General features: G+C 59.1%; 1 protein-coding gene across 3 annotated transcripts in view; it reads right to left on the bottom strand.

The window, feature by feature from the left end:
• INPP5A (inositol polyphosphate-5-phosphatase A) overlaps window positions 1-24991 on the bottom strand; it is a 195294-nt gene that overhangs the window by 40407 nt on the left and 129896 nt on the right. For all 3 annotated transcript variants that reach the window (XM_050805523.1, XM_050805525.1, XM_050805524.1), the window contains exons 8-9: window positions 23333-23452; window positions 10362-10446 (exon numbers count right to left, since the gene is read on the bottom strand). In XM_050805523.1, the coding sequence (XP_050661480.1) occupies window positions 10362-10446; window positions 23333-23452 (205 nt within the window). The remainder of the gene's footprint in view (window positions 1-10361; window positions 10447-23332; window positions 23453-24991) is intronic.

The raw sequence follows: 24991 nt of genomic DNA, 5'->3' as shown, positions 1-24991 counted from the left end.
GTGCCAGGCAGACATGAGAAAGAGACACTGCCTGGGCCCTGGGCCTGACTTGCAGGATCTGTGTGCTAAGGAGCTCCCAGGAGACTTGGAGGTCCGGGAGAGCCCAGGATCTGTGTGCTAAGGAGCTCCCAGGAGACTCGGAGGTCCGGGAGAGCCCAGGATCTGTGTGCTAAGGAGCTCCCAGGAGACTCGGAGGTCCGGCAGAGCCCAGGATCTGTGTGCTAAGGGGCTCCCAGGTGACTCATAGCTTTGGGAGAGCCCAGGATCTGTGTGCTAAGGGGCTCCCAGGAGACTGGCAGGTCTGGGAGAGCCCAGGATCTGTGTGCTAAGGGGCTCCCAGGTGACTCATAGCTTTGGGAGAGCCCAGGATCTATCTTCTATGGTGCTCCCAGGCACTCCTGTCAGTTCTTCATCAAAAAGCTTCATGTGGAAGGAAACTGGAATAGGGACATGCCATAGGGCCAGGTGGAGATCGAGCTTATTCACGTGCAGAAGCCGACATCAGCCCGTTCACACGCAGAGGGAGGTGGGATCAGCCCGTTCACACGCAGAGGGAGGTGGGATCAGCCCGTTCACAGGCAGAGGGAGGTGGGATCAGCCCGTTCACACGCAGAGGGAGGTGGGATCAGCCCGTTCACACGCAGAGGGAGGAGGCATCAGCCCGTTCACACGCAGAGGGAGGTGGGATCAGCCCGTTCACACGCAGAGGGAGGTGGCATCAGCCCGTTCACACGCAGAGGGAGGTGGGATCAGCCCGTTCACACGCAGAGGGAGGTGGGATCAGCCCGTTCACACGCAGAGGGAGGTGGGATCAGCCCGTTCACACGCAGAGGGAGGTGGGATCAGCCCGTTCACACGCAGAGGGAGGTGGGATCAGCCCGTTCACACGCAGAGGGAGGAGGCATCAGCCCGTTCACAGGCAGAGGGAGGTGGGATCAGCCCGTTCACAGGCAGAGGGAGGTGGGATCAGCCCGTTCACACGCAGAGGGAGGTGGGATCAGCCCGTTCACACAGCGAGGGAGGTGGGATCAGCCCGTTCACACGCAGAGGGAGGTGGGATCAGCCCGTTCACACGCGAGGGAGGTGGCATCAGCCCGTTCACACGCAGAGGGAGGTGGGATCAGCCCGTTCACACGCAGAGGGAGGTGGGATCAGCCCGTTCACACGCAGAGGGAGGTGGGATCAGCCCGTTCACACGCAGAGGGAGGTGGGATCAGCCCGTTCACACGCAGAGGGAGGTGGGATCAGCCCGTTCACACGCAGAGGGAGGAGGCATCAGCCCGTTCACAGGCAGAGGGAGGTGGGATCAGCCCGTTCACAGGCAGAGGGAGGTGGGATCAGCCCGTTCACAGGCAGAGGGAGGTGGGATCAGCCCGTTCACACGCAGAGGGAGGAGGCATCAGCCCGTTCACAGGCAGAGGGAGGTGGGATCAGCCCGTTCACAGGCAGAGGGAGGTGGGATCAGCCCGTTCACACGCAGAGGGAGGAGGCATCAGCCCGTTCACAGGCAGAGGGAGGTGGGATCAGCCCGTTCACAGGCAGAGGGAGGTGGGATCAGCCCGTTCACACGCAGAGGGAGGTGGGATCAGCCCGTTCACACGCAGAGGGAGGTGGCATCAGCCCGTTCACACGCAGAGGGAGGTGGGATCAGCCCGTTCACACGCAGAGGGAGGTGGGATCAGCCCGTTCACATGCAGAGGGAGGAGGCATCAGCCCGTTCACATGCAGAGGGAGGTGGGATCAGCCCGTTCACATGCAGAGGGAGGAGGCATCAGCCCGTTCACACGCAGAGGCCGACATCAGCATTTAGCACAGCCCAATCTGGTGCCGGCACGAGGGGTCCCCAAACACCTGCCCTCAATTCCTTGGTCCAAGACAGTCTCAGAGAAAAATCATGCAGAATTCTCTTTGGTTTCCACAAAATTTCTATGAAATGTTTTAGTCAGAAACCCTTTTTAAAAACCAGGCCATGCCAACTAGCAGATTTTGATTTTCTGTAAGAGGTGCTTAGATGGTATTTTAAAATTCAATAATCTACCTAATTGGCACCTTAACTAATGCAGCTGCAATTAATCACCACCAACCAAAAAAACCTGGTCATTTTTCAGTGAGATTTATGTTTAGATAGGGCTTTCAAATAAACATTTTCTGTGCTAGCGTTCAGTCGGCCACGTGGTGGGAGAGTCACTCCAGCGCTGCCTGCTGTCCTGGGCTGTACAGTGTGCCCCCAAATTCATGTCCGCCCAGAGCCTCAGAATTGGGGCCTTGTTTGGAAATGGGGTCTCGCAGGTGTAACTAGTTAAGGATCTCAGGATGAGACATCCTGGGTGGGGTGGGCCCTAAGTCCATGGACTCGTGTCCTTACAATGAAAGGCCACATGAGGATGAAGGCACAGACAGGGGTGATGCGGCCACAAGCCAGGGCCACCTGGGCCACCTGTGGCTGGGCAAGGCAAGGAGGGGTCCCCCCTGGAACCTCCAGGAGCAGCATGGTGCTAGGACACCTTGATTTTGGACGTCCAGGTTCCAGGACTGTGAGAGAATAGCCTGTGGTCCTCTGAGCCACCGCCGCAGGAATCTCCCCACACGGGGACAGGAGACTCAGCGCGCGGGAAGTCTCCACCTGGCATGCACATTCCACGTCCACTGAAGAGCAAACAGAAGACAGGCCGTGACCCTCCATGTCTGCACGTGTCTGCAGCCCACAGGCAGCGACATGGCTACGTGGAGGCGCCATGCAGCACTGAGGGGCCGCAGGTGACCCTGGGGATACCGCCCCTGCCCTGGGCCTCAGGGTCCTCCCCGTGGTCAGTTCCAGGGTCCTGTGACTCCTCACAGCCTCCAGCCCTCAGAAAATCCCTGCAGCCGGGATCCAGGTGCTCCTCCTCACGGCCCCCAGCCCTCAGAAAATCCCTGTGGCCATGGGATCCAGGTGCTCAGCTTCGGGCCAGTCACTGCACCAAGGGTTTAGCTCCTGTGAGCTGTGGAATTTTACACACAACTGATGACTGTGTTGATGATGCCAGGAGGAAAAAGCGGTCCTTATTCCAGAGGTGTGGCCTTCCTTTGACTAAACAGTTCTAGTAAAAGTCTACATTATACATCATTTTTCCCTATTTTTCACCAGGCTCGCTTTACTTACGTAGTAAACTGTGTGCAAAACGTAATGAAAGACTTTTGTTAAATGAACAGCCATGTATCCACAGTCTTAAAGAGCCACGTGGGCAGGAAAACCCTCCAAAAACTAAAGCAAAGATCTTACACACTTACTGAGTAAACAATCCAGTTTAAAACTATTCATTTTCTTCCCACTCCTTTGCAAATGGCAGAAAAACAATGCAGAACAGTAAGACCCACGTCGGTCCAGTGTGAGGGCACTGTAAGCCAGGGCCTGGTAACTGAGTGGGCAGCCGCTGTCGCGGGCAGCGTCCTAGAGCCCAGAGACCAGGGTGGCCGGGCATGTGAATGAGCTGTGGTGGGTGGAGGCCTCCCTGCTCCCAGGAATCTGCATCGCCACTGCCTGGGGTGCCGGGGGCTCCCCTGGGTGGCATCTACGTCAGTTGGGGACGTGGTGTCCAATTCTGGTGCCACTTAGAAGGGACCTTTGCAGACGGAACCTGGATTTCCCACGCACGCCCCAGGCATGCCTGGGTGATAATCACAGAGCACACACGACTTTCCTTCTGCCAACTCGAGTGACCACTGAGTTCTGCACCGGGGGAAACCCTCACCGGGGGAAACCCTCACCAGGGGGAAACCCTCACCGGGGGAAACCCTCACCGGAGACCAGCTCCCTCCCAAGCTGATCACGGGCCTGGAGAACCCCCACTCCCAGCAGATACCCCGGAGCCTCAGCCACCGCCTCCTGCGCTCCCTTCCTTGGTCCCCTCCTCATGTCCGACACCAACAAACGGCACCAGTGAAGAAAACCTGCTGCTGAAAAGATCTGTGTCTGATACAGGCAGGGATGCGGTCACTCCCAGAGGCGTCTGATACGCAGGGGGGACGCGGTCACTCCCAGAGGCGTCTGATACGCAGGAGGGACGTGGTCACTCCCAGAGGCGTCTGATACGGAGGGGGGATGCTGTCACTCCCAGGGGTGTCTGATACGGAGGGGGGACGCGGTCACTTCCAGGGGTGTCTGATACGGAGGGGGGACGCGGTCACTCCCAGGGGTGTCTGATACGGAGGGGGGACGCGGTCACTCCCAGAGGCGTCTGATACGCAGGAGGGACGCGGTCACTCCCAGAGGCATCTGATACGGAGGGGGGACGCGGTCACTCCCAGAGGCGTCTGATACAGGCAGGGACGCGGTCACTCCCAGAGGCGTCTAATACGGAGGGGGGACGCGGTCACTCCCAGGGGTGTCTGATACGGAGGGGGGACGCGGTCACTCCCAGGGGTGTCTGATACGGAGGGGGGACGCGGTCACTCCCAGAGGCGTCTGATACGGAGGGGGGACGCGGTCACTTCCAGAGGCGTCTGATACAGGCAGGGACGCGGTCACCCCCAGAGGCGTCTGATACGCAGGGGGACGCGGTCACCCCCAGAGGCGTCTGATACAGAGGGGGGACGCGGTCACCCCCAGAGGCGTCTGATACAGAGGGGGGACGCGGTCACCCCCAGAGGCGTCTGATACGCAGGGGGGACGCGGTCACCCCCAGAGGCGTCTGATACGGAGGGGGGACGCGGTCACCCCCAGAGGCGTCTGATACGGAGGGGGGACGCGGTCACCCCCAGAAGCGTCTGATACGGAGGGGGGACGCGGTCACCCCCAGAGGCGTCTGATACGGAGGGGGGACGCGGTCACCCCCAGAGGCGTCTGATACGGAGGGGGGACGCGGTCACCCCCAGAGGCGTCTGATACGGAGGGGGGACGCGGTCACCCCCAGGGGCGTCTGATACGGAGGGGGGACGCGGTCACCCCCGGGGGCGTCTGATACGGAGGGGGGACGCGGTCACCCCCAGAGGCGTCTGATACGGAGGGGGGACGCGGTCACCCCCAGAGGCGTCTGATACGGAGGGGGGACGCGGTCACCCCCAGAGGCGTCTGATACGGAGGGGGGACGCGGTCACCCCCAGAGGCGTCTGATACGGAGGGGGGACGCGGTCACCCCCAGAGGCGTCTGATACGGAGGGGGGACGCGGTCACTCCCAGGGGCGTCTGATACGGAGGGGGGACGCGGTCACCCCCAGAGGCGTCTGATACGGAGGGGGGACGTGGTCACTCCCATGGGTGTCTGATACGCAGGAGGGATGCGGTCACTCCCATGGGTGTCTGATACAGAGGGGGGACGTGGTCACTCCCAGGGGCGTCTGATACGCAGGAGGGATGCGGTCACTCCCATGGGTGTCTGATACGGAGGGGGGACGCGGTCACTCCCAGAGGCGTCTGATACGGAGGGGGGACGCGGTCACTCCCAGAGGCGTCTGATACAGGCAGGGACGCGGTCACCCCCAGAGGCGTCTGATACGCAGGGGGGACGCGGTCACCCCCAGAGGCGTCTGATATGGAGGGGGGACGCGGTCACTCCCAGAGGCGTCTGATACGGAGGGGGGACGTGGTCACTCCCAGGGGCGTCTGATACGGAGGGGGGACGTGGTCACCCCCAGAGGCGTCTGATACGGAGGGGGGACGCGGTCACTCCCAGGCACGTCTGATACGGAGGGGGGACGCGGTCACCCCCAGAGGCGTCTGATACGGAGGGGGGACGCGGTCACTCCCAGAGGCGTCTGATACGGAGGGGGGACGTGGTCACTCCCAGGGGCGTCTGATACGGAGGAGGGACGCGGTCACTCCCAGGCACGTCTGATACGGAGGAGGGACGCGGTCACTCCAAGGGCGCCTGATATGTGGGAGGGGCGCGGTCACTCCCAGGCACATCTGATACGCAGGAGGGATGCGGTCACTCCCAGGGGTGTCTGATATGGAGGGGGGACGCAGTCACTCCCGGGGGAGTCTGATACGCAGGGGGGACGCAGTCACTCCCAAGGGCACCTGATATGTGGGAGGGGCACGGTCACCTCCAGGGCCGCCTTCTCTGTTCTCTGACCTCTCACCTGGGGGAACCCAGGCCCGACTCTTCTCTGGGACTGTGCAGGGCTGACCACGCTACGCTGTCCCATATGAATGACCGCCATGTCTGCCGGACAGCATGGAGACCCCACCCAGGACCCACCTCAGGGCTGTGGTTCCAAGAACGGGGATGCACTGGGGAGCAGCTGAGCCCAGGCTGGCTGGAGGGCAAGTCCACGGGAAAGTTCCTTCCCAATGACGGCCCCTGCACTGGCTGGAAATGAGCTGGTCTGTCCTGTCCTGTGGAATAGCCACTAGTCATGCGGCTCTACCAGATCTTAATTAAAATGAAATGAAATGAAAAATTGGGTTCCTGGGCTGCCCTCAGTGCTTGTTAGCCACATGTCCTAGTGGCTGCTGTGGGGGCAGAGTGGGGGCAGCTTGTGGTCAGGCTCACAGGAGCACATGCCAACGCGGGTGGGACTTCAGGACGCCACCTGGGTCAGCCAGGCCCGCAGGAGCTCTGTCGGGTTCCTGCTTACTGTTCCTTTGAAAAATCCGCTTGGGGCATGCAGAGTTTTTCCAGGAAGACCGCAATTTTCTTTCCCTTCCTGACTTACAGTCACCTCTGACACTTAGACTGACAGGCAAGCCCCACATCCACTGTCTTAACAAGCTGCACGCAGGAGCTGCTCTTTCCACTCCCAGGACACCTCTCCACAGAGCTGAGTGGCTGGGGCTGCAGAGTGGCCACGGAGCCTGCAGATGGGGCGTGAGGGACGGACACGAACTGTCCTGCAGCAGGCGGAGCCCCCTTCCGCGCTGCCCACACGGCCCGGCCAGCACGTCCACCAGCCCACCCGGCTGTACTGGGTCTGATGCCCAACTCGCCCACGCAGCCCTGGCAGGCAGGACACCAGCATGACGGGCAGGACACCAGCGTGAGGGGCAGGACACCAGCGTGGCGGGCAGGACACCAGCGTGACAGGGGCGGAGGCAGTGGGTGGCAGTGACACACCCCATGAAGCCCAGAAAGGGGCCTGGCCGGTCCAGAGAAAGGGGCTGAGGCAAGACCAGGGGGCAGCGGGGAGGGCCCTGCAGGGGCTGAGGACAGGGCAGATGGACCCACGCTGCTAGGCTCCATCTAAAACCAGCTACTGTGGGGGACTGAGAAGAAAAACAGCATTTCAAGCAACTCCTTGTCTGTTCCAATTACCATGGATGGGAAAGTGATAAAGAACGGAGACTCCTCAGTTCCTGGGGACGGGAGCCGGTGAGGCTTACAGTGGCGTGGGCGGCTCTCAGACACAGGTGTTCACTTGCCCTGGAGTGCTCCACCAGCCTCTCACAAAGCCACGGCCTGGAGGTTCCTGAAACTCTTTACTGACTCTCGAGAGAAAGTGGCAGTTTCTGCAAAACTGTTTATCACCAGTTCACAAAGTAAACAGCCCCTTAAGCACAGCCATTAGAATTCCCATCCTTTGTGGTTTGATGTTGAAAGTTAAGCATGAAGGCTGCTGTGGAAGATCTCCCTGGTTTGTCAGTGATGGGAATCTTGGAACTCTGGCTTCAGGCCAGTGCCCTCCCCAGCACTGGCCCTCTGCGTGGACCCCTCCGGCAGGGCGGAGGGCTCCTTTAGCGATGGCCTAACACCAACACGGAGGACGGTGCACAGGTGGGGGCGAGCACGGTCTTGCTTCTTCCTGGGGAAAATGTGGGCAGGTCCCAGGCCTGAGACTGGAAGGTCCGGAGAGCCCACTGAGGCCTGGGAGGCAGCTCCCGCTCTGCACCCACCCTCCCTGGCGGCGTCCAGGGCACCGGGGCCATCTAGACCTGGGCGGGAGCTACTGCCTGTGTGAAAGGAGCTCTTTAAGAAACAGGGCTGATCTTGGTAATCAGAAAACACTGCTGACAGTGACCCACGAGGGTTGAGGGCTGTGTGTGAAGGTGCTAAGGGAGGCCAGGGGAGCAGGCCAGGCGACGCAGGAGAAGATGCGGCAGACCCCGGCCGGCTCCCGAGGCCCCTGCACTGTCCTCCCACCATGCCGCCTCTCACGGTCACACCCACACGCAAACCCCGGTGAGGTACTTTCTGCCTTTTCTGCTCAGCAGAAAAAGGAAAGCTCTGCAGTCCTTCGCAGGAGTTGCCCAACGCCCCACAGGCCACAGTGTCCAGGCCCCCCACGCCTGCAGAAACCAAAGCGGCCACGCAAGTCCCACAGGCCCCAGTGTCCAGGCCCCCCACGCCTACAGAGACCAGAGCAGCCCCGCAAGCCCCACAGGACCCAGTGTCCAGGCCCCCCACGCCTGCAGAGACCAGAGCGGCCCCGCAAGCCCCACAGGACCCAGTGTCCAGGCCCCCCACGCCTGCAGAGACCAAATCGGCCATGCAAGTCCCACAGGACCTAGTGTCCAGGCTTCCCATTGCCCCCCATGTCTTGCAGTCACACGGCCCGGCCACTGGGCCCAGCAGCTGGCTCCCTTCACCAGGGAGGCTCCCGTGGCTGTTCCAACGCATGCCTCACCACAGCTCTGACCCGGCCAGGACCAGCTGCCCTTTACTGTGACATTTGCTCTGCCAGGAGGAAAAGGCCCTTTCCAAGCTCCCTGACCTTTCCCCAGTTGCTGGGCGCCTGGGATCGATCGGCTCGGTGTTTCGCGGGTTCTGCTTGACTTTCATCCCGGCCACCCCCGGTCAGAGCGGGAAGTACTCATGTGCACTGTGGACTCATGGTTCTCAAGTAACAGATTAGAAATGAGCTTACTCAGAGAGGGTCCAGAGCTGCGGGAAACGCCGCTTCTAGCCCCCTGTGGCTTGGCGGGGGTGGAGGAGAAGCCTCCGACAGGGCCCAGCCTGTGTGGTCCCCGGGCCTTGCTCCCATGTCCCAGACAGCATCGAACGCAGGGACATGGATTCTAGCAAGGATGGGCACAGCCCCCGCCCTCGAGCCCATGCCCGGCCTGCGGGATGGCAGGTCAGAGACCGATCCGTTCGAAAGCCTCTACAAGGAGAAGGAAGCGCAGCGCGGGAAGTAAAGGACTTCGGGAGCCCTGCTGGGCTGTGTGTGCTTTAACAACTCCATGGGCTCCAAGCCCACCGCACGCGGAGGCCCTGCCTTCCTCCTCCATAGCCCGATGAAGCAAGACCTTGACCAGGAGTCACTGAACGTGTAGGCAACACCACCAGCCAGATATTGACACACAGGTGTGCGGTGGGGCCTCGCGGTGAGGTGCTGCCAGCTCAACTCAACAGAGGATTTCAGGCGCACTCATTTCTCCCAACCATAGGAGACCTGGAATGGTCAAAGCCAGCTCAGTGCGTCTTTCAGAACCAATGTCCTGCCACCGTCGGAAGATGAACACGTGTGGTTGTTTGGAACTGGAGACTAAATGGGAAGACAACAGCCTCGGGGACCGCCGCGTCCCCGTCCGACCCGCCGCGTCCCCGTCCGACCCGCCGCGTCCCCGTCCGACTCACCACGGCCCCGTCCGACTCACTGTGGCCCTGCTGTGGGCCGTCGGCTCATGCCCAGCACCTGGAGGGGCCACCAGGGAGGCTGAGGGCAGCAGGGTCCGGGCGGGTGGGCAGCAGGTGCTCCACCATTTCCCACAACCCCCTCTTCACAGCTGCCTGGGAAGTGGAATCCCAAGTCATGAAAACTGGGAGGGAGGACCCAGACCACAGAGAAATGTCGGCCCTTGTGCTGAGCCTCGGGGCCCACTTTCCGCTGGTGGCACCTTGGTGCCCAAGCTGCTGGTCCCGGCCAGCCCGAGAGCACACCCAGGAGCACCCTGGACCCCTGAGTTCCCACACCCAGGAGCAGCCGGGACCCCTGAGTTCCCAGAGGTCAGGCGGGTCGACGACTCATTAACTGACAGAACAACGACTTTGCAGACAGAAAAGCACAATGTTTAAAACGGGCTCTGACAGTTCCTACGTGTGTTACGAGGAAAAGCCGCTGGGATCAAGCTGGACCGTGTGAAGGAGCCTGACACTCTGCAGAGGCTGCGGCTCTGCGGGCATCGAGGGGGCGGCACTGTGGCGGCACTGCAGCAGCTCCTTGTGTGCCGACAGCAGAAGCCACAGGGCACAGCCCCGCGGTGCTGCCACCCACCATCTGGCACAAGCTTGAGGGCCCGTTCACCCCCGTTCACCTCGGATTCCAACACAGAGCCCTCTGCCGAAAGCAAAACGTACTTCTTCATTGCAAGGTTTTGGCTTAAAAAGTGCATCCCGGGAGGTGGACGGCATTGAAAGTGCCAGTAAGGGGCCACGCTCCTTCCACTGTTTTCCTCAACACGGAGCGAGGCATGAGACTGGGGCGGGAGGGAAGCCAGCACCTACCTCCACGACGGACTTGGAATCCAGCCGGAAGTTGAAATCGCCAAACACAAAGTAGGAAACCTTCTCGAATCGCTGATCGATGATTCTAGAAAGAAAAAGAGGACTTGTTACCAAGGCGGCTGAAGCTGGCCAGCACTCACGCCCAGCCCCCGTGCTCCTCCACGCTCCCCGTCTGCACACTTTCTGTCGCCTGCTCAAGGGGAAACTCGGTGGTTGCTTCTTTGCACCCCCAAAATTCAGCTCCGAGAACACCCCCAATACAGGTCCACTGAGCACTGCTCAGCCCTCGTCAACACAGACACGCATGTGTTCCCAGCAACATCGAGAAAGAGGAAAGGCAGAGTCTCAGCCACGTCCTCACCCACTGGGCCAGGGCAGCGTGAGAGCCTCACGCATGGAAAACTACAGCTGCCCCGAGAAGGGGAGAGGGCCGGACAGGATGCCTGAATAATCCACCAGAGACCGAATAATCCACTGCAGAGCTCAGGAGAGGCGGGAGGGAGACAGACGGGAGGAGGGACAGACAGTGAGAGGGAGATGGACGGGGAGACCCGGGCAGGTGAGCGGGCAGGAACCGAAGCCCCCCTGTCTGCTCCCAGACAGGGATGTCTCCTCAGACCTGCTCTGAAGGTTTACACATGATCCCCACGCGGACATTTCAAAGTGAGAAGGTAACAGTGGCTGCATATGTGTGTATATTTTTAGCCAGGTACAGCTTTACTCAAGAAAAATTCTTCCTCGTATTTTAAATCAATCACAATCCATTTCCTAAAGGCTTCTCTACTGTGGCTTCCTAACTTACAGACACAAGCCTGTAAAAAGATCTCAGAAACTGCTAACTCACTCAAACCCCAAATCTCCCCTCCGCAGCTCCAGTCAGTAACGCCGTGAACTGCTTGCTTTCGAGGAGAGCCAGGCACTCGACCCTCCTGGTGTGAAAGCAACACGAGAACCTTCGCAATGTGGCCTTGGCCATCAGGACCATCAGAGGAACAGAAAAACATGTGATCTGTAGACAAAAAAAGGAAATACTCTGGTTGCCACGTTTCTTAATTTCACAGCCCAGAGCCAGGTGGGGCCGCCCGGGCAGGGGGCAGGCAGCACCGAGGCTGCCCGTTCAAGCATCTGCATTTGGAGGTGGGTCGTCATTTTTTTCCCAAATAAACTCAGGTTATCAGCCGGGCGAAAGTGGGAGCTTCCAATCAGGTTAACTGCAGGCGTGCACTGCCGTCCACGGGAGGGGGTGCCAGCCCAGGTAGGTCACTGCTGGGAGCACTGTGCCCTCCTGGAGCTGGGGACGGCGTCATGAGGGGCACGGGAGGGCCCACTGGGACGAGGCTGGGAGGCAGGGGGCCCGACCAATCACTAAGTCAGCCTTTTCCAGCTTGATCCATTCGCTTGAGAAGTAGAAGAATCCACAAGTGAGCAGATGGTCTCCCGCTTCCCACTTCTTACGTGGTCCTGTTCTGCGCTGCCCGGCCGCTGCTGCTGACACCTCCACCCTCGGTTTGAAGAGCCAAGTGGCCGTGAGGCGCCAGCTGGGGCCACCGCTGGCCGCGGACCCGCCCTGCACCCTCCAGGGCCTTTAGGCCAGAGTGAGGGAGGACAGAGCATCTGTGCAGGTCACACTTTCGTGACAGTGCGGGTGGAATCAACACCACTTTCACTTTTGGCTACGCAGTGTGGGAGTTCATTTCTATCTTAACTTGCACACCCTCAATATTTTTAAATCTACATATCGAAATTTGCATTTTCTCCCGATTTCACCTGTTCACAGCCTGCTGTTCTCTTTGGTTCCTGGCCTTTTCTCTTTGAATTTCAGGGGTGTCCCCATGAGTTCTGGAGAGTAACCCCCGTCTGCGGAAAGTAACCCCCGTCTGCGGAGAGTAACCCCCGTCTGTGGAGAGTAACCCCTGTCTGCGGTGAGTAACCCCTGTCTGTGGAGAGTAACCCCCATCTGTCTGCGGAGAGTAACCCCCGTCTGTCTGCGGAGAGTAACCCCCGTCTGTCTGCGGAGAGTAACCCCCGTCTGTCTGCGGAGAGTAACCCCCGTCTGTCTGCGGAGAGTCACCCCCGTCTGTCTGCGGAGAGTCACCCCCGTCTGCGGAGAGTCACCCCCGTCTGTCTGCGGAGAGTCACCCCCGTCTGTCTGCGGAGAGTCACCCCCGTCTGCGGAGAGTCACCCCCGTCTGTCTGCGGAGAGTCACCCCCGTCTGTCTGCGGAGAGTCACCCCCGTCTGTCTGCGGAGAGTCACCCCCGTCTGTGGAGAGTCACCCCCGTCTGTCTGCGGAGAGTCACCCCCGTCTGCGGAGAGTCACCCCCGTCTGCGGAGAGTAACCCCCGTCTGTGGAGAGTAACCCCCATCTGCGGTGAGTAACCCCCGTCTGTGGAGAGTAACCCCCGTCTGTCTGCGGAGAGTCACCCCCGTCTGCGGAGAGTAACCCCCGTCTGCGGAGAGTAACCCCCGTCTGTGGAGAGTAACCCCCATCTGCGGTGAGTAACCCCCGTCTGTGGAGAGTAACCCCCGTCTGTCTGCGGAGAGTCACCCCCGTCTGCGGAGAGTAACCCCCGTCTGCGGAGAGTAACCCCCGTCTGTCTGCGGAGAGTAACCCTCGTCTGCGGTGAACACGGCATACGCTCCTGGCATCCTGGGATTGGCCCTTCCGTTTTGCCCATGGTGGCTTCTGTCAGGCAGAAGTTTTAATTTCCATATAGTCACATGTATCAGTTTCCCCTGTGGCTGAGATGCCTGCCCCAGCCCCCACACGGGCACGCAGCCCCCACCTTCATCTTTATGGCAGAGTTTTAAGGGTTATCCTTTAATCCATGCGGAATTACGGTGTAGAGCAGGGATCTAAGTTTATCGATTTCCCAAGTGGATGGTCAATTGATCGGCACCACTTATTCAATGTGCCCCGTCTTCCCACCAAGTCTGTATCACAACACAACATTCCCAACGGCATGGGTCTTTTTGAGACAATCTATTCTTTTCTGCAGATCTTTTTTTTTTTTTAAATCAATTCCTGCATGCTTTTAATTAATACAACTTTTTCTAGGGAAGTCCTTCTTGTTGACAGTTCTTTCAAAAATGGTCCCAGCTATTTCATGCTCCTCTTGCCTGTTAATTGCTAGAGCTTGGCTTGGCAAAGCCCACAAAAAGCTTGCTTATCTTTTTAATTGGAATGCTTTCCAGTTTACGTTAAGTCTCAGTTGTAACAAATTTGATCTATTCTAGTGTGATTTGCTTAAACGAGCCCCAAGCTCTGCCCGGGAGAAAGGGAAGCGCTTTCTGTGTCGCGTGAGCACAGAAAGCTGGGAGGGTGCGTGGAGGAAGACAGAGGGCCCTGAGCTCTGAGTCCCCAGGAGAGCGGCAGCCCAGGGCACGGAGGCTCCCGAGGGAGGGCGGCAATGCCCACAGGCCAGCGGGCAGGATGCAGCCAGCCAAGCCCAGGTGTAGGCAAGACCACAAGATACCAAGCCGTCCCCACATGGTCAAGCATCTGGGCCGCTGTCACAGGAGCAGATGCGGCCGCACTCGGCTAAACGCACAGCAGAACCCTGACGGAACAAACTTGACTAAGTCCCCCAGTGCGGAGAGAGAGGAAACGCGGCCTCCTGGGCTGGCCCTCACTCCACTGACCGAGTTTTCTCTCTCAGGACTCTGGGGTGCTGCCCTCACAGGAGGCCCTGCCCAGGCCTGGCTACTCCTGCTTCCCAAGAAAGCCGCCGGGCGACGCACCACGTGGGCCTGCAACGCCCTGGAGACACAGCGTCATCGTCCTGTCTGGAATCCTGCAGGATCATCATTAAAACCCTAAACTGGAGCACACTTCCTCGCCCTGCTCTGCTGACAGAACAGCCTGAGCCCATTAATAACCGCAGCTGCCTCTAAAGGGCGCACGGCGGCCGAAAGACGAAGGGGCTGTCACGGCCGAGGCAATCACCTGAGTACCAGCCCCGCTGCCCTCCCAGAGCTCACTTTCAATTTCAATATAGTGCCATTTGGAGCAGGAGAAAAAAAAAAGAGTTGTTCTAAAATTAATTACCTTGTCAGTAGCTATTATGATTAAAACGTAGGCCCACATCAATATCATGTGCCTAATTCAAAAAGAGAATTACAAGAAGAGCCATAAAAATCAATTTTTTAGGCCTTGAAAATGGTGTCTCTCTCTGTTTTGACAAGTGGTCTCATTACACGACGGAGGCACTGGGAGGGGGGGCTGCCTCGTCGTCCCAGCAGCTGCCCACCGCGAGGGCATGGGGGGCTCGTCCGCGGTCTCCGGGACAACTGCGACCTCACGACACCGCAGAGTAAAGACTTCGGGAGAGTCCCGGGCTGAACGTTCCAAAACACATCTCCAACAGCGGGCGCTTCCCTAACACAGCAGTGGGAACCTGGCAGCGGGCGCTTCCCTAACACAGCAGTGGGAACCTGGCAGCGGGCGCTTCCCTAACACAGCAGTGGGAACCTGGCAGCGGGCGCTTCCCTAACACAGCAGTGGGAACCTGGCGCGAGGCTGCCGGGGCCTGGAACACTGGGAGACCCCACGGTGACAGGGAGGCGGCGGGACAGCGTCATCGGCGGTCCCACTGGGGCCCTAAAAACTATCAGCCTCACGTGAGGCAAGTTTTTTTTCCGTGGAGCTAGTGCAGTGTGGGAAGCAAACTGGCCACGAGACACTCATCCTCTCTCCTCCAGGACACCTAACGTGCTAGGAGTTGGTTTTTTTCTTTCTTTCCTTTTTTTTTTTCTAACCACTGAAAGCAAAGGTAGCTGAAACCTTTGGCGCTGTACTTTTAAAGGCCTAAGGTGTGTACAATTGGGAATCTATTAAAGTTGGTTTGTTTCTCTGCTATGGTAGAGACCACATTCTCCGATCAAACAACTTTACACAAGCAAAAACATCAACAATATAAAATTACTAAAACTACTGAGAATATTTTAGTTACTGAATCGCTTAAAAGTTTCTCTTAATCATAAACATCTCATTGCATGGTTCACCGCAGATGTATTTAAGCCACTTTAAACAAACTCATCCCCCCAAAATAAACACACCAGCCTGTTTATTTTTACCTTCCTAGAAACTGCTGGACTATTTTTCCTGACTTCACTTTTTACTCCACCCACCGTGAGCTCTGCCCCCCTGAAGCCTCAAGCCCTCAGGGCGAATATCCCAGCACCACAGAACCCAGCAAGACGGCTGCCTATGGCACGCCCAGGCAGAACCCAGGTACCACAGAACCTGCAAGACAGCCGGCTAAGGCGCCCCCAGGCGGAACCCGGGCAGATGGCCGGACGTGCTGAAGCGGCAGGGTCAGCCTCAGGGCTAGCAGAGCCCGCAGAGTGCCTGAGGCGGCCTGGCTGCTCACTGGGTGGAGTCGCAGCAACCACTGCCCTTGGGGAAGCTCCTTGACCAACCCGCTGATCCCCAGTGCTGCACCCAAAGGCCCCCCGACTTCCCCACCAAGTCCCAGCCTCAGAGCCCCAACCCTTTAGCGGCCAGCACCTGAGGTCACGGGGTGGGGTGGGAGGCGGGGCCCTGATGTAAGAGGAAGGGTGTCCTTGTAAAAGAGGAAGACACCAGCAGCTCTCCCTCCCTCCCTCCTGCCCCCACGTGAGGACGCTGTGAGAAGGCCGCTGTCTACAAGCCGTCACCAGAACTCGGATCTCAGACTGAGAACTAAGGTGGGCTGTGAAGCCCTGCCACAGAGTTGTGTCGCAGCGGTCGGGGCTAGGACGGGCCCTGGGCCTCAGTCTCAGGGCTGGGGGCATCCTGGGCCCCAGCGGCATGTGCCTCCTCAGTGTCTGGCACCTTTTAAAGCCCACACTCCCTTCGATGGTCCATCCCCACATCAAGTGGTCTTGGGCGGGGTTGTGCGGGGAGCCCCGTGCAGGGTGGCAGGAGGGCTGTGCAGGGCTTTCCCTTGGCAGCTACCGCTCTCACACTCTCCACACGGAGCATCGCCGTTTTACTTTTCTTTTTCTCACTCTGAGACTCATCCTCTCGAACTCTGCTCGGACATCGCCATAAACCACAAAAACGTGCGGCACAGAAGTGCCTCAACCTCCAGGACCCCCCACTCCTCCCCAGTTAGCAGAAAACACACCACCAAGGGCTGAGATGCCAGTGGTGATGCTGGGGTTCAGGGTGTGGAAAGGACCAGCAGGAGTGGAGACACACGGCCCCCATGGCCCAGCACAGGCATTGTCCTGTCTGCCACCGAAGGGCCAGGAACCACCCAAACGCTCTCCAGACAGCCGGCAGCGAGTCCCATGACTGAGCACCATGGCTGGAGGTCGCGGAGACGTCCGGCAGACTCCGTTCACGTGATGCTGAACACGCTGGTCATGGGCACCGACATGTGTAAAGACATAAGCCACACACACACGTCACGGCAATGTTGATGCTCACCTCCATGCTGGCACATAATAAAAGTACCGAAACATCCGTGCCTGTGTCACAAGAGGCCAGAAAGCTGCAAAGGAGTGATGGGTGCTGAATTCAGGCTGATGCTGGGGGCCAGGGTGGGGTTCAGGACGGAGGACGGGGCACCTGCGGGTCCACATGGTTTGTTTCTTAAGGAAAGGAAACATGCGGAGAACGTGCAGGGTGCGTGGCTGGGTGCAGGTGCTGCCCCTGCATAGCGGCACCGCCTTTCTTGGCGCTTGACTCTGTGTTCAACAAAATAAAGATCGCAGCCCACGGATCAACTGAAGCACAGGCATAAGGAGCCCCTCCTGCTGGGCAGCAGCTGGACCGACCACGCCCTGGAGAGGCTAACGTGGGACAGAGGCAGCGGGCTTCACAGCAGCGGAAAGGCAGAGGGCACAAGTTTGTGCTGCCAGGAGTCCTGGGCATGCGGAGGGACACCACAGGGTGCCTGGTGGGCTCCGCAGACCCATGACCTCGGCCACCCTGAGGTCTCCAAATCTAAGAGAGCCTGATCAGGACGAGCCCACAACCAGTAAGAGCCTGCGAGCTGTTCTCCGAGGCCAGCGGGAGTGTAAGGAGCGCGAGAGCCAGCCCTGTGGCCAGGAGCACTCGGGGTGACCCAGATCTTTAGTGCCGAGTTTGCCTTTGCCTGGAGACGCAGCAGCTTTTTTCTTTACTGGCCGCACAGCAAGGCAAGTTCTGGGAACGTCTAAAGAGAAACGTTTAGGTTGGGGGCTCTTTGAGCGGCTGACAGCTAACTGATGGCCCTCCGTAAAACCACAAAGCGGGGCTGGGGGCGCGGGCATCACATCGCCTCTCCCTGGGAAACTAATTGCTTGGAATTGTTCAGAAGAACATTATTTTTCTGGCAATCATTTCCTTTGAATGCCCAAAATGAGCATGAAACAACTCTTTAGACTGGACATAAAAGTTAAATGTCCCAATGTTGATCAAATTAACTTCAGCGCCATGACAATGGACTGTATTTGTGAGAAAATAATGGGGGGACAAAGGGGTGCTTTATGCCGAGATTTCACAGTTGTAATGTAAAATGTTTCTGTTGAACTAGGCCAGGCCACATTTCAGAGGGGAGACAAAGAGTCCTGTCACTTATGGGAAAATCTCCTTCCCAGCTGAAAGCTCAGGAAGGTTTCAGGACGCGTCAGTGGATGGTGCCTAGGAAGGCTGGCGTGCACCTCTGGCTCCGCCCCCAGATGCCCCCCAAGGGCTGACCTCTGTGTCCAGGAGAGGGACCGGGGCTGCCCCCTGTGTCCAGGAGAGGGACCGGGGCTGCCCCCAACATGGGCTGAGTGCTCGGTGCCTCCCAGAGCCACACAAGGGTGTGCACGGCCCGGCCTCGCCCAGGGTCCAGGACCCCAGACTGGCACAGATGCCGCCAACACCTGCCCAGAGCCTGGTACTCTTCACTCACTAGGGATTTGTCTTCTTTTTAAACTTCTCATAACAAGAGGTTGACAGCAACAATTTCAAAAATTACACACAAAAAAGTAAAGGTTCGCATCTGTGAGAAGAAGTCCGGCAGAGCCCTGACCGGCAGCCCTGTGACCGGTGTGGTGGTGGCAGGCACCCCGAAGCACTCGCCCTGGGCCGCTTCTGAAGACCTGAACTCGGAGTTTGTCTCTCAGTTGTTTTACAATCATCTTCCTACTCTGGAATGATTTTAGGTTTAGAGGAATGGTGTGAAGGTCCTACTGGTGCCTCTGGGTTTTAACCCCGCCGGCACCCTCCTCCAGGGCTGGGAACCGCCCTCCCTCCTGGGCCTGGCGCTGCCGGCCCTGCAGCTGATAGGGACACGGACCTGGGAAGCCGCGCCGGGAGATTAAACCAGGAAGAGGCTGCAGGAGCCTCCTCGCTGTCTCCCTGCGGGGCAGACAATGTGCGCCCGGTTCCCAACGCCCTGAATGGGGCCCCGTTGGTGGCAGCGTCCATTCAGAGGCCGCGCGGCATTGTCCTGCCCGATCCGCACAGCAGAATGCGGTCTGCTGGTGGCTGCCAAGAGGTTAGCAGCAGCGGTGAAAGGGCGGCCCATTGTTCCCGACTCCGACAGAGCCTCCCTTTGTGTTGCGCGGCCCGCCCCACGCCGCGGAGGTCCGGATCTGCGGCTGGCTGAGCGCGCCGCAGGAGCCATTCATGGGAATGCAGAGACGCAGAAAAGTGGCCCAAAAGCCCAAAGGCTGCTTTCTTGAGGCCGCGGAGCCATGGCAGCAAGGGGCGATGACACATTTTAATGCCATGCCATGCTGACAACCTAACCGCTGTCACCAAGACCCAACAGCAGACACGGCAGGGCCCTCCCTGCTCTGGGGCTCCGTGGGAGGTCCCCGAGACGCTTGGGGCCTGGAAGCTGAGGGCTGATCAGGCAGGAAGAACCGAGCCGCTCCTGTGGGTGAGGCCCTTCTCCCTGGGCGACTGATATGCTGTCCAGGGAGGGCGCCCAGGGCACAGGCGGTCATCAGTCACTTTGTGGCTGACAAAGCCCCAGGCCCCCATCCCCCACCTGTGCTGCTTCCCCACAGTGGGCGGTCGAGAGCACAGTCCCCAGGCTCAGACCTGTCCCTGCCTCGGTATCAGTGCCAGCTCCAGAGATGCCCGGGAGGCCGGACAGGTCCCCTGCAGAGGGCGTGGCCGTGCACAGGGCTGAGGGCCGGCCTCAGAACGTGGCCACGAGCACAGCAGCACCCAGGCCCCGCATTTGCCACCCCTCTTCTTCGACCAGGCTAGTGGCAGGGAGCCAGGGCTCCATCACTCTGGAGACGGAGGTCAGGGGCGGTCAGAGGGGATAAGGGGCCACGACTCAGGGCCCTCAGCAGGGGCCAGATGCAGAGGAGAACCAAGGCCACATACCTGCTAATAACAGCACAGGGATGGGGGCCCACCCCAGACTCCTTGTGCAGAGCCCTGTGGGGAACCTGGGAGGATCGTGAAGGCAGCAGGCAAGGAGCCACGCAGGCCACACTCACCACAGCAGCAGACGGAGCCAGCGCTCAGGAGGGGCCCCACCAGCTCCAGCTTCCCCTGGAGCAGCACCCACTGGAGAATCCAGCCTTCCACCCCTTCCTCAGGATGCACAGTGCTGAGCTATGACAGGTACACACTTACGTGCACACACACCTACACCTGTGCACACACGTGTGCACACCCACACCCGCACACACACACGTGCACACACCCACAGATGCACACACACCCACACCTGCACACACACACATGCACTCCACACACCCACAACCTGCATGCACACATACCCACACGTACCTACACACATATCCACACCCAGGTGCACATGCTCCCCCCACATATACACACCTTTACACACACCCACATGCACACACACACCCACATGCACACACACACGCATACACCCTAGCACACATGCATCCACACAGATCCGCATGCACCCACACACACCTACACGCCCACACCCATGCATGCACACACCCACACACATGCACACTCTGAGGCACATGCACACCCACACACGCATACACATCCACACATGTACCCCCACACAAGTGTACACATATGCATCTACACATAAGCCCCCCCACACATGCATGCACACATGCATCAGTGCACCCCTGCACACATCCAAATACGCAGATACATGCACCTACACACACGCACCCACACACAGCCACACAAGCAAGACACATGTACATATGCACATGAAGCCACCCACACACAGGCACCCATACATTCATGCACCCACACTCGCACCCACACACGCATACACCTGCACACATGCACCCACATACACCTGCACTCACATGCACCCACATACACCCGCACTCACATGCACCCACACACGCATACACCCACACTCACATGCACCGACACACGCATATACCCGCACTCACAACCACCCACACATGCATACACCTGCATACACCCACACTCACATGCACCCACACCCACATACACCCACAATCACATACACCCATACTCACATGCATCCACACATGCATACACCTGCACTCACACCCGTACTCACATGCACCCACACAAGTGCACTCACATGTGCCCACATATGCACACACAATACAACCACCACAACCCTGCAAGCGTGCACACACCCAGACATGTACCCACACACATCCACACCACACATGCACCCACACCCGCATACACCCACACATGCACCCACACCCGCATACACCCGCACTCACATGCATCCACACATGCATACACCCACACTCACATACACCCGTACTCACATGTACCCACACAAGTGCACTCACATGTGCCCATGTGTGCACACACAATGCAACCCCCACACACCCCTGCAAGCATGCATACACCCAAATAGACATGTACCCACACACATACCCACACCACACATGCACCCACACACACCCACACATGTGCACACACATATATATGCACTCATGCACCCACACATGCACACACCAGCATCCACAAATGCACACACACATGCACACACGAACACATACACGTGCAGATGCACGCACACCCACCCCCACACAACCCCCACAAATGCTCATACACTCACATGTGTGTACTGTATGCAGACACACAAAATCATACACATGCGTAATTGCATGCACACAAGGTGTGTACACTCAGTGCATATGAGTGTGGGTGTATGCAGGTGTATGCATGTGTGGGTGCTTGTGAGTGCGGGTATATGCGTGTGTTGGTGCATGTGAGTGTGGGTGTATGCGTGTGTGGGTGCATGTGAGTGCGGGTGTATGTGGGTGCATGTGAGTGCAGGTGTATGTGGGTGCATGTGTGCAGGTGTTTGCATGTGTGGGTGCATGCATGCAAGCACAGGCACACACATGCTAACTGAACACTATCCTTAAAAGGCGCTGTTAGGAGGCAGGGACCTGCTGGCTGCTGTTCTCCTTCATGACCCCACCTGCCTTAGGGACCCTTCAGGACACGGGGCTTGCTTGGGTAGAAATGTACTCCACACAGTCCCCAGGGGATGCCTCTCACAGGACTCTCCCACTCCTGCTCTTGAGAATCTGATGGCGCTGGCCACATACCACACATGACTCAGGGGCAGGGGCCCCACCCACGTTCCCCTCCACATGGACTGCTCCTCCCACTGTCTTCCCCAGGAAGCCTCCCAAAGGCTCAGAGAGTACTAGGCCCTGCCCAGCCTCCTCCCTCTCTGGGTTCAGACCTCAGTGCCCCCCCAATTCCTGCCTCTGCCTGTGCAGCCCCAGGCAGTTGTGAGTGCCCCAGGAATGGTGGTGGCCTGGGAATGACTCAGTCCTTCTGCTCGGCACAAGCCCAGGGTGAGGCAGGTGTGGGTGGGAGGGGCTGGCCCCAGGAACAGAAGGTCGGGGTCTGAGGAGGCCAGCTGCTGGAAGGCCGGCAAGGTGCAGGGCAGCTCCAGGCCCTCGCAGCTTACTTGGGAGTGCAACTCGGCATTCTGCATGCACGGGGGCCGGGCAGGGGTTCAGGTCAGGGGCCCTCTGGGGAGCAAAATGGGGTTCAGGTGGAAATCAGGGACCACCCTGGGGTGACGAACACAGTATGGTCTCAGGCCTGTGTTCGTCACTGATGCAAGCCCAAGCTGATGGAGCACTGTCTTGTCAACCATGGGGGTGCTGGCGGGAAAGGTTTCCATATGGGGCCTAACTGGAACGGGCAGAGAATAAACCCAGGCCGCCTGGCTGTGGGGCCTGAGCTTCAGCAAAAGGCCCAGCTGTAGATGGGGAGGGACACGGGTCCCAAGATCAGACACATCCCACCAATGGGGGTCCCCTGCTTCCCAGTGACAGCCGTCATCTCCACAGCATCACCGGTGGAGCGGCCTGGAGCACTGGGGGGCAGGGGCCCAGGCACAGGTGGAGGTGGCCCCCACGCTCCCACTGACTCTTCAGTGTCCTATTCACCTTCCACCACAGCACCCCATGGCACTGTTTTCTCATCTTCCCCACAAAAAACTCAGAGAGAAAGTGAAGCCATCCCCATCCAAGTCCATGGTGAGGGTGCAGCTCCAGCCTGTGGACAGGGCTTGGGGGCTCTGCCACCTCCATGGGGCAACTCCAGTAAGGGCCATCAGCAAATCAGCAAGCACAGAGCAGAGTGTGTCTCCCAGAGCGGGCACAGCCTTTCCCAGTGGCCAACAGGGGTGGGTGGACACACCGACCTGCCCACCCACCCACCTGTCCACCCACAATTACCTCTCCACCCATACCTATACCTGCCCAGCACACCTGCCTGCCCACCCATACCTACCTCTCCACTCACACCTGCCTGCCCACCCACACCTGCCTGCCCACCCACACCTACCTCTCCATCCACACCGACCTGCCCACCCACCCACCTGTCCACCCACACTTACCTCTCCACCCATACCTATACCTGCCCAGCACACCTGCCTGCCCAGCACACCTACCTGCCCACCCATACCTACCTCTCCACTCACACCTGCCTGCCCACCCACACCTACCTCTCCATCCACACCAACCTGCCCACCCCACCCACCTGTCCACCCACACCCACCTGCCTAGCACACCTACCTGCCGGCCCACACCTACCTGTCCAGCACGTAGCCCAGTGCCTTGTGCCGGATTCCCGAGTACACGGAAGGGCTCGTTTCCCAGGCGACCAGATTGGAAGCATCATGGAAAAGATGGATATTCACCAAGTCAAAGGCACTACAACCAAAAGAGAAAAGGACACGTCACTAAGGGCCGGAGCCTCCGGGTCACACCTCATTCTCCCAAGGAGCCCCGGGAGGGTGAGACCTGCACCGGCCCCCGCCGTGCGGAGCCACCCGAGGCCGGGCACCTGTCCACCCACCTGTCTGCCGACAAGGCCAGTGGACAGGAAACCTCCAGCGAAGTCTGAATACATCTTTACAAATGCAGTTACTCTGGGCAACTAAAAAGTGAGCTATTTTTCTTGAAAGAGAAAAACTACAGGTGACTCTGGAAACTCTCCCTGATGGCTAAGCTAAGAGGAAGGGCCACCCCTCAGCCTCAGCCTCAGCTGCCCAGGGCTGCCGGCTGCACCCATTGGGGACCCCGCAAGGCAGGGTGGAGGGCACAGGGACAGGCGAGAAGAGTGCCTCATTTCACTCCCAAAGGGAAGGCCCTCGGGAAGCCCCGTCGGCCGGCTACTGGCCTCCAGGCACGCGGACTTGGCAGGGCCTGATCAAGGCCTGGGCCTCTGTCACACTGCAGGGGACCCTCAGCACCTTCAGCTGGCAAGGACGTGTCCCCTCACCAGGGAAGGTCAGTGCAGGGCTCGGCACGGTCTGGACACTGTCCCACAAAGCCCTCACTGCCCACATGTCCTCCACAGGCTCCAAGACCCAGCCCTGTCTCCCTACCAGGAGGCGCCAGGAATGAGTGTGTGCAGGCGGCCTTGCCCTCCTCCATCCTGTGGTCCAGCTGCCACAGTGACCCCAGTGACGCTGCCTGGTGAACGTGCCCCGTGTGTCCCCACACCATGCCAAGACTGTTTCCTGTGACCAAAAGCAAAGGGCGGCCTGGCAGCCCGCACTGTCTGGGGTAGGCACAGGACCTCAGCAACCTCTGTCCTCCCCCTCCCTCCTCTTCCTCTTTCTCTCCCCTCCTTCCTCCCTCCTCCTCTCCTCCCCTCCCCCTCCCCACTCTCCTCTCCTACCCTTCTCTCTCACTCTTCCCCCACCTCCTTCTTTTCCCCCTCCCTCTCCCCTTCTTTCCTCCTTTCCCTCCCCTCCCTTCTCCCCAGCCTCCCCCTGCCTCCCTCCATCCCCCTCACTCTCTGGACTCCTCCTGGGGATGTCCTGCCCTGAGCAGCCCCAGGGAGAGGCTCGAGGGGAGGGGCAAAAACCCACAGCCCCAGTGGGCTTGGAGATGGGTCCTCTGGAAGCCCCAGGGTGACCAGGGCCAGAGCCCCAGAAAAGCCACTCCTGGGTCCTGAGACGCTCACAGCCATGACCTCGTACGTGGGTTTTTTTTGTTTGTTTTGTTTTTTTTGAGACGGAGTCTCGCTCTGTCGCCCAGGCTGGAGTGCAGTGGCGCAATCTCCACTCACTGCAAGCTCCACCTCCCGGGTTCCCGCCATTCTCCTGCCTCAGCCTCCCGTGTAGCTGGGACTACAGGCACCCGCCACCGCGCCCGGCTAATTTTTGTATTTTTAGTAGAGACGGGGTTTCACCGGGTTAGCCAGGATGGTCTTGATCTCCTGACCTCGTGATCCGCCCATCT

Source organism: Macaca thibetana, chromosome 9 (genome assembly GCF_024542745.1).
Source record: "Macaca thibetana thibetana isolate TM-01 chromosome 9, ASM2454274v1, whole genome shotgun sequence".
Lineage (NCBI taxonomy): Eukaryota > Metazoa > Chordata > Mammalia > Primates > Cercopithecidae > Macaca > Macaca thibetana.
The sequence above is the reverse complement of the archived record's forward strand: the minus strand, read 5'-3'. Positions and strand labels throughout refer to the sequence as shown.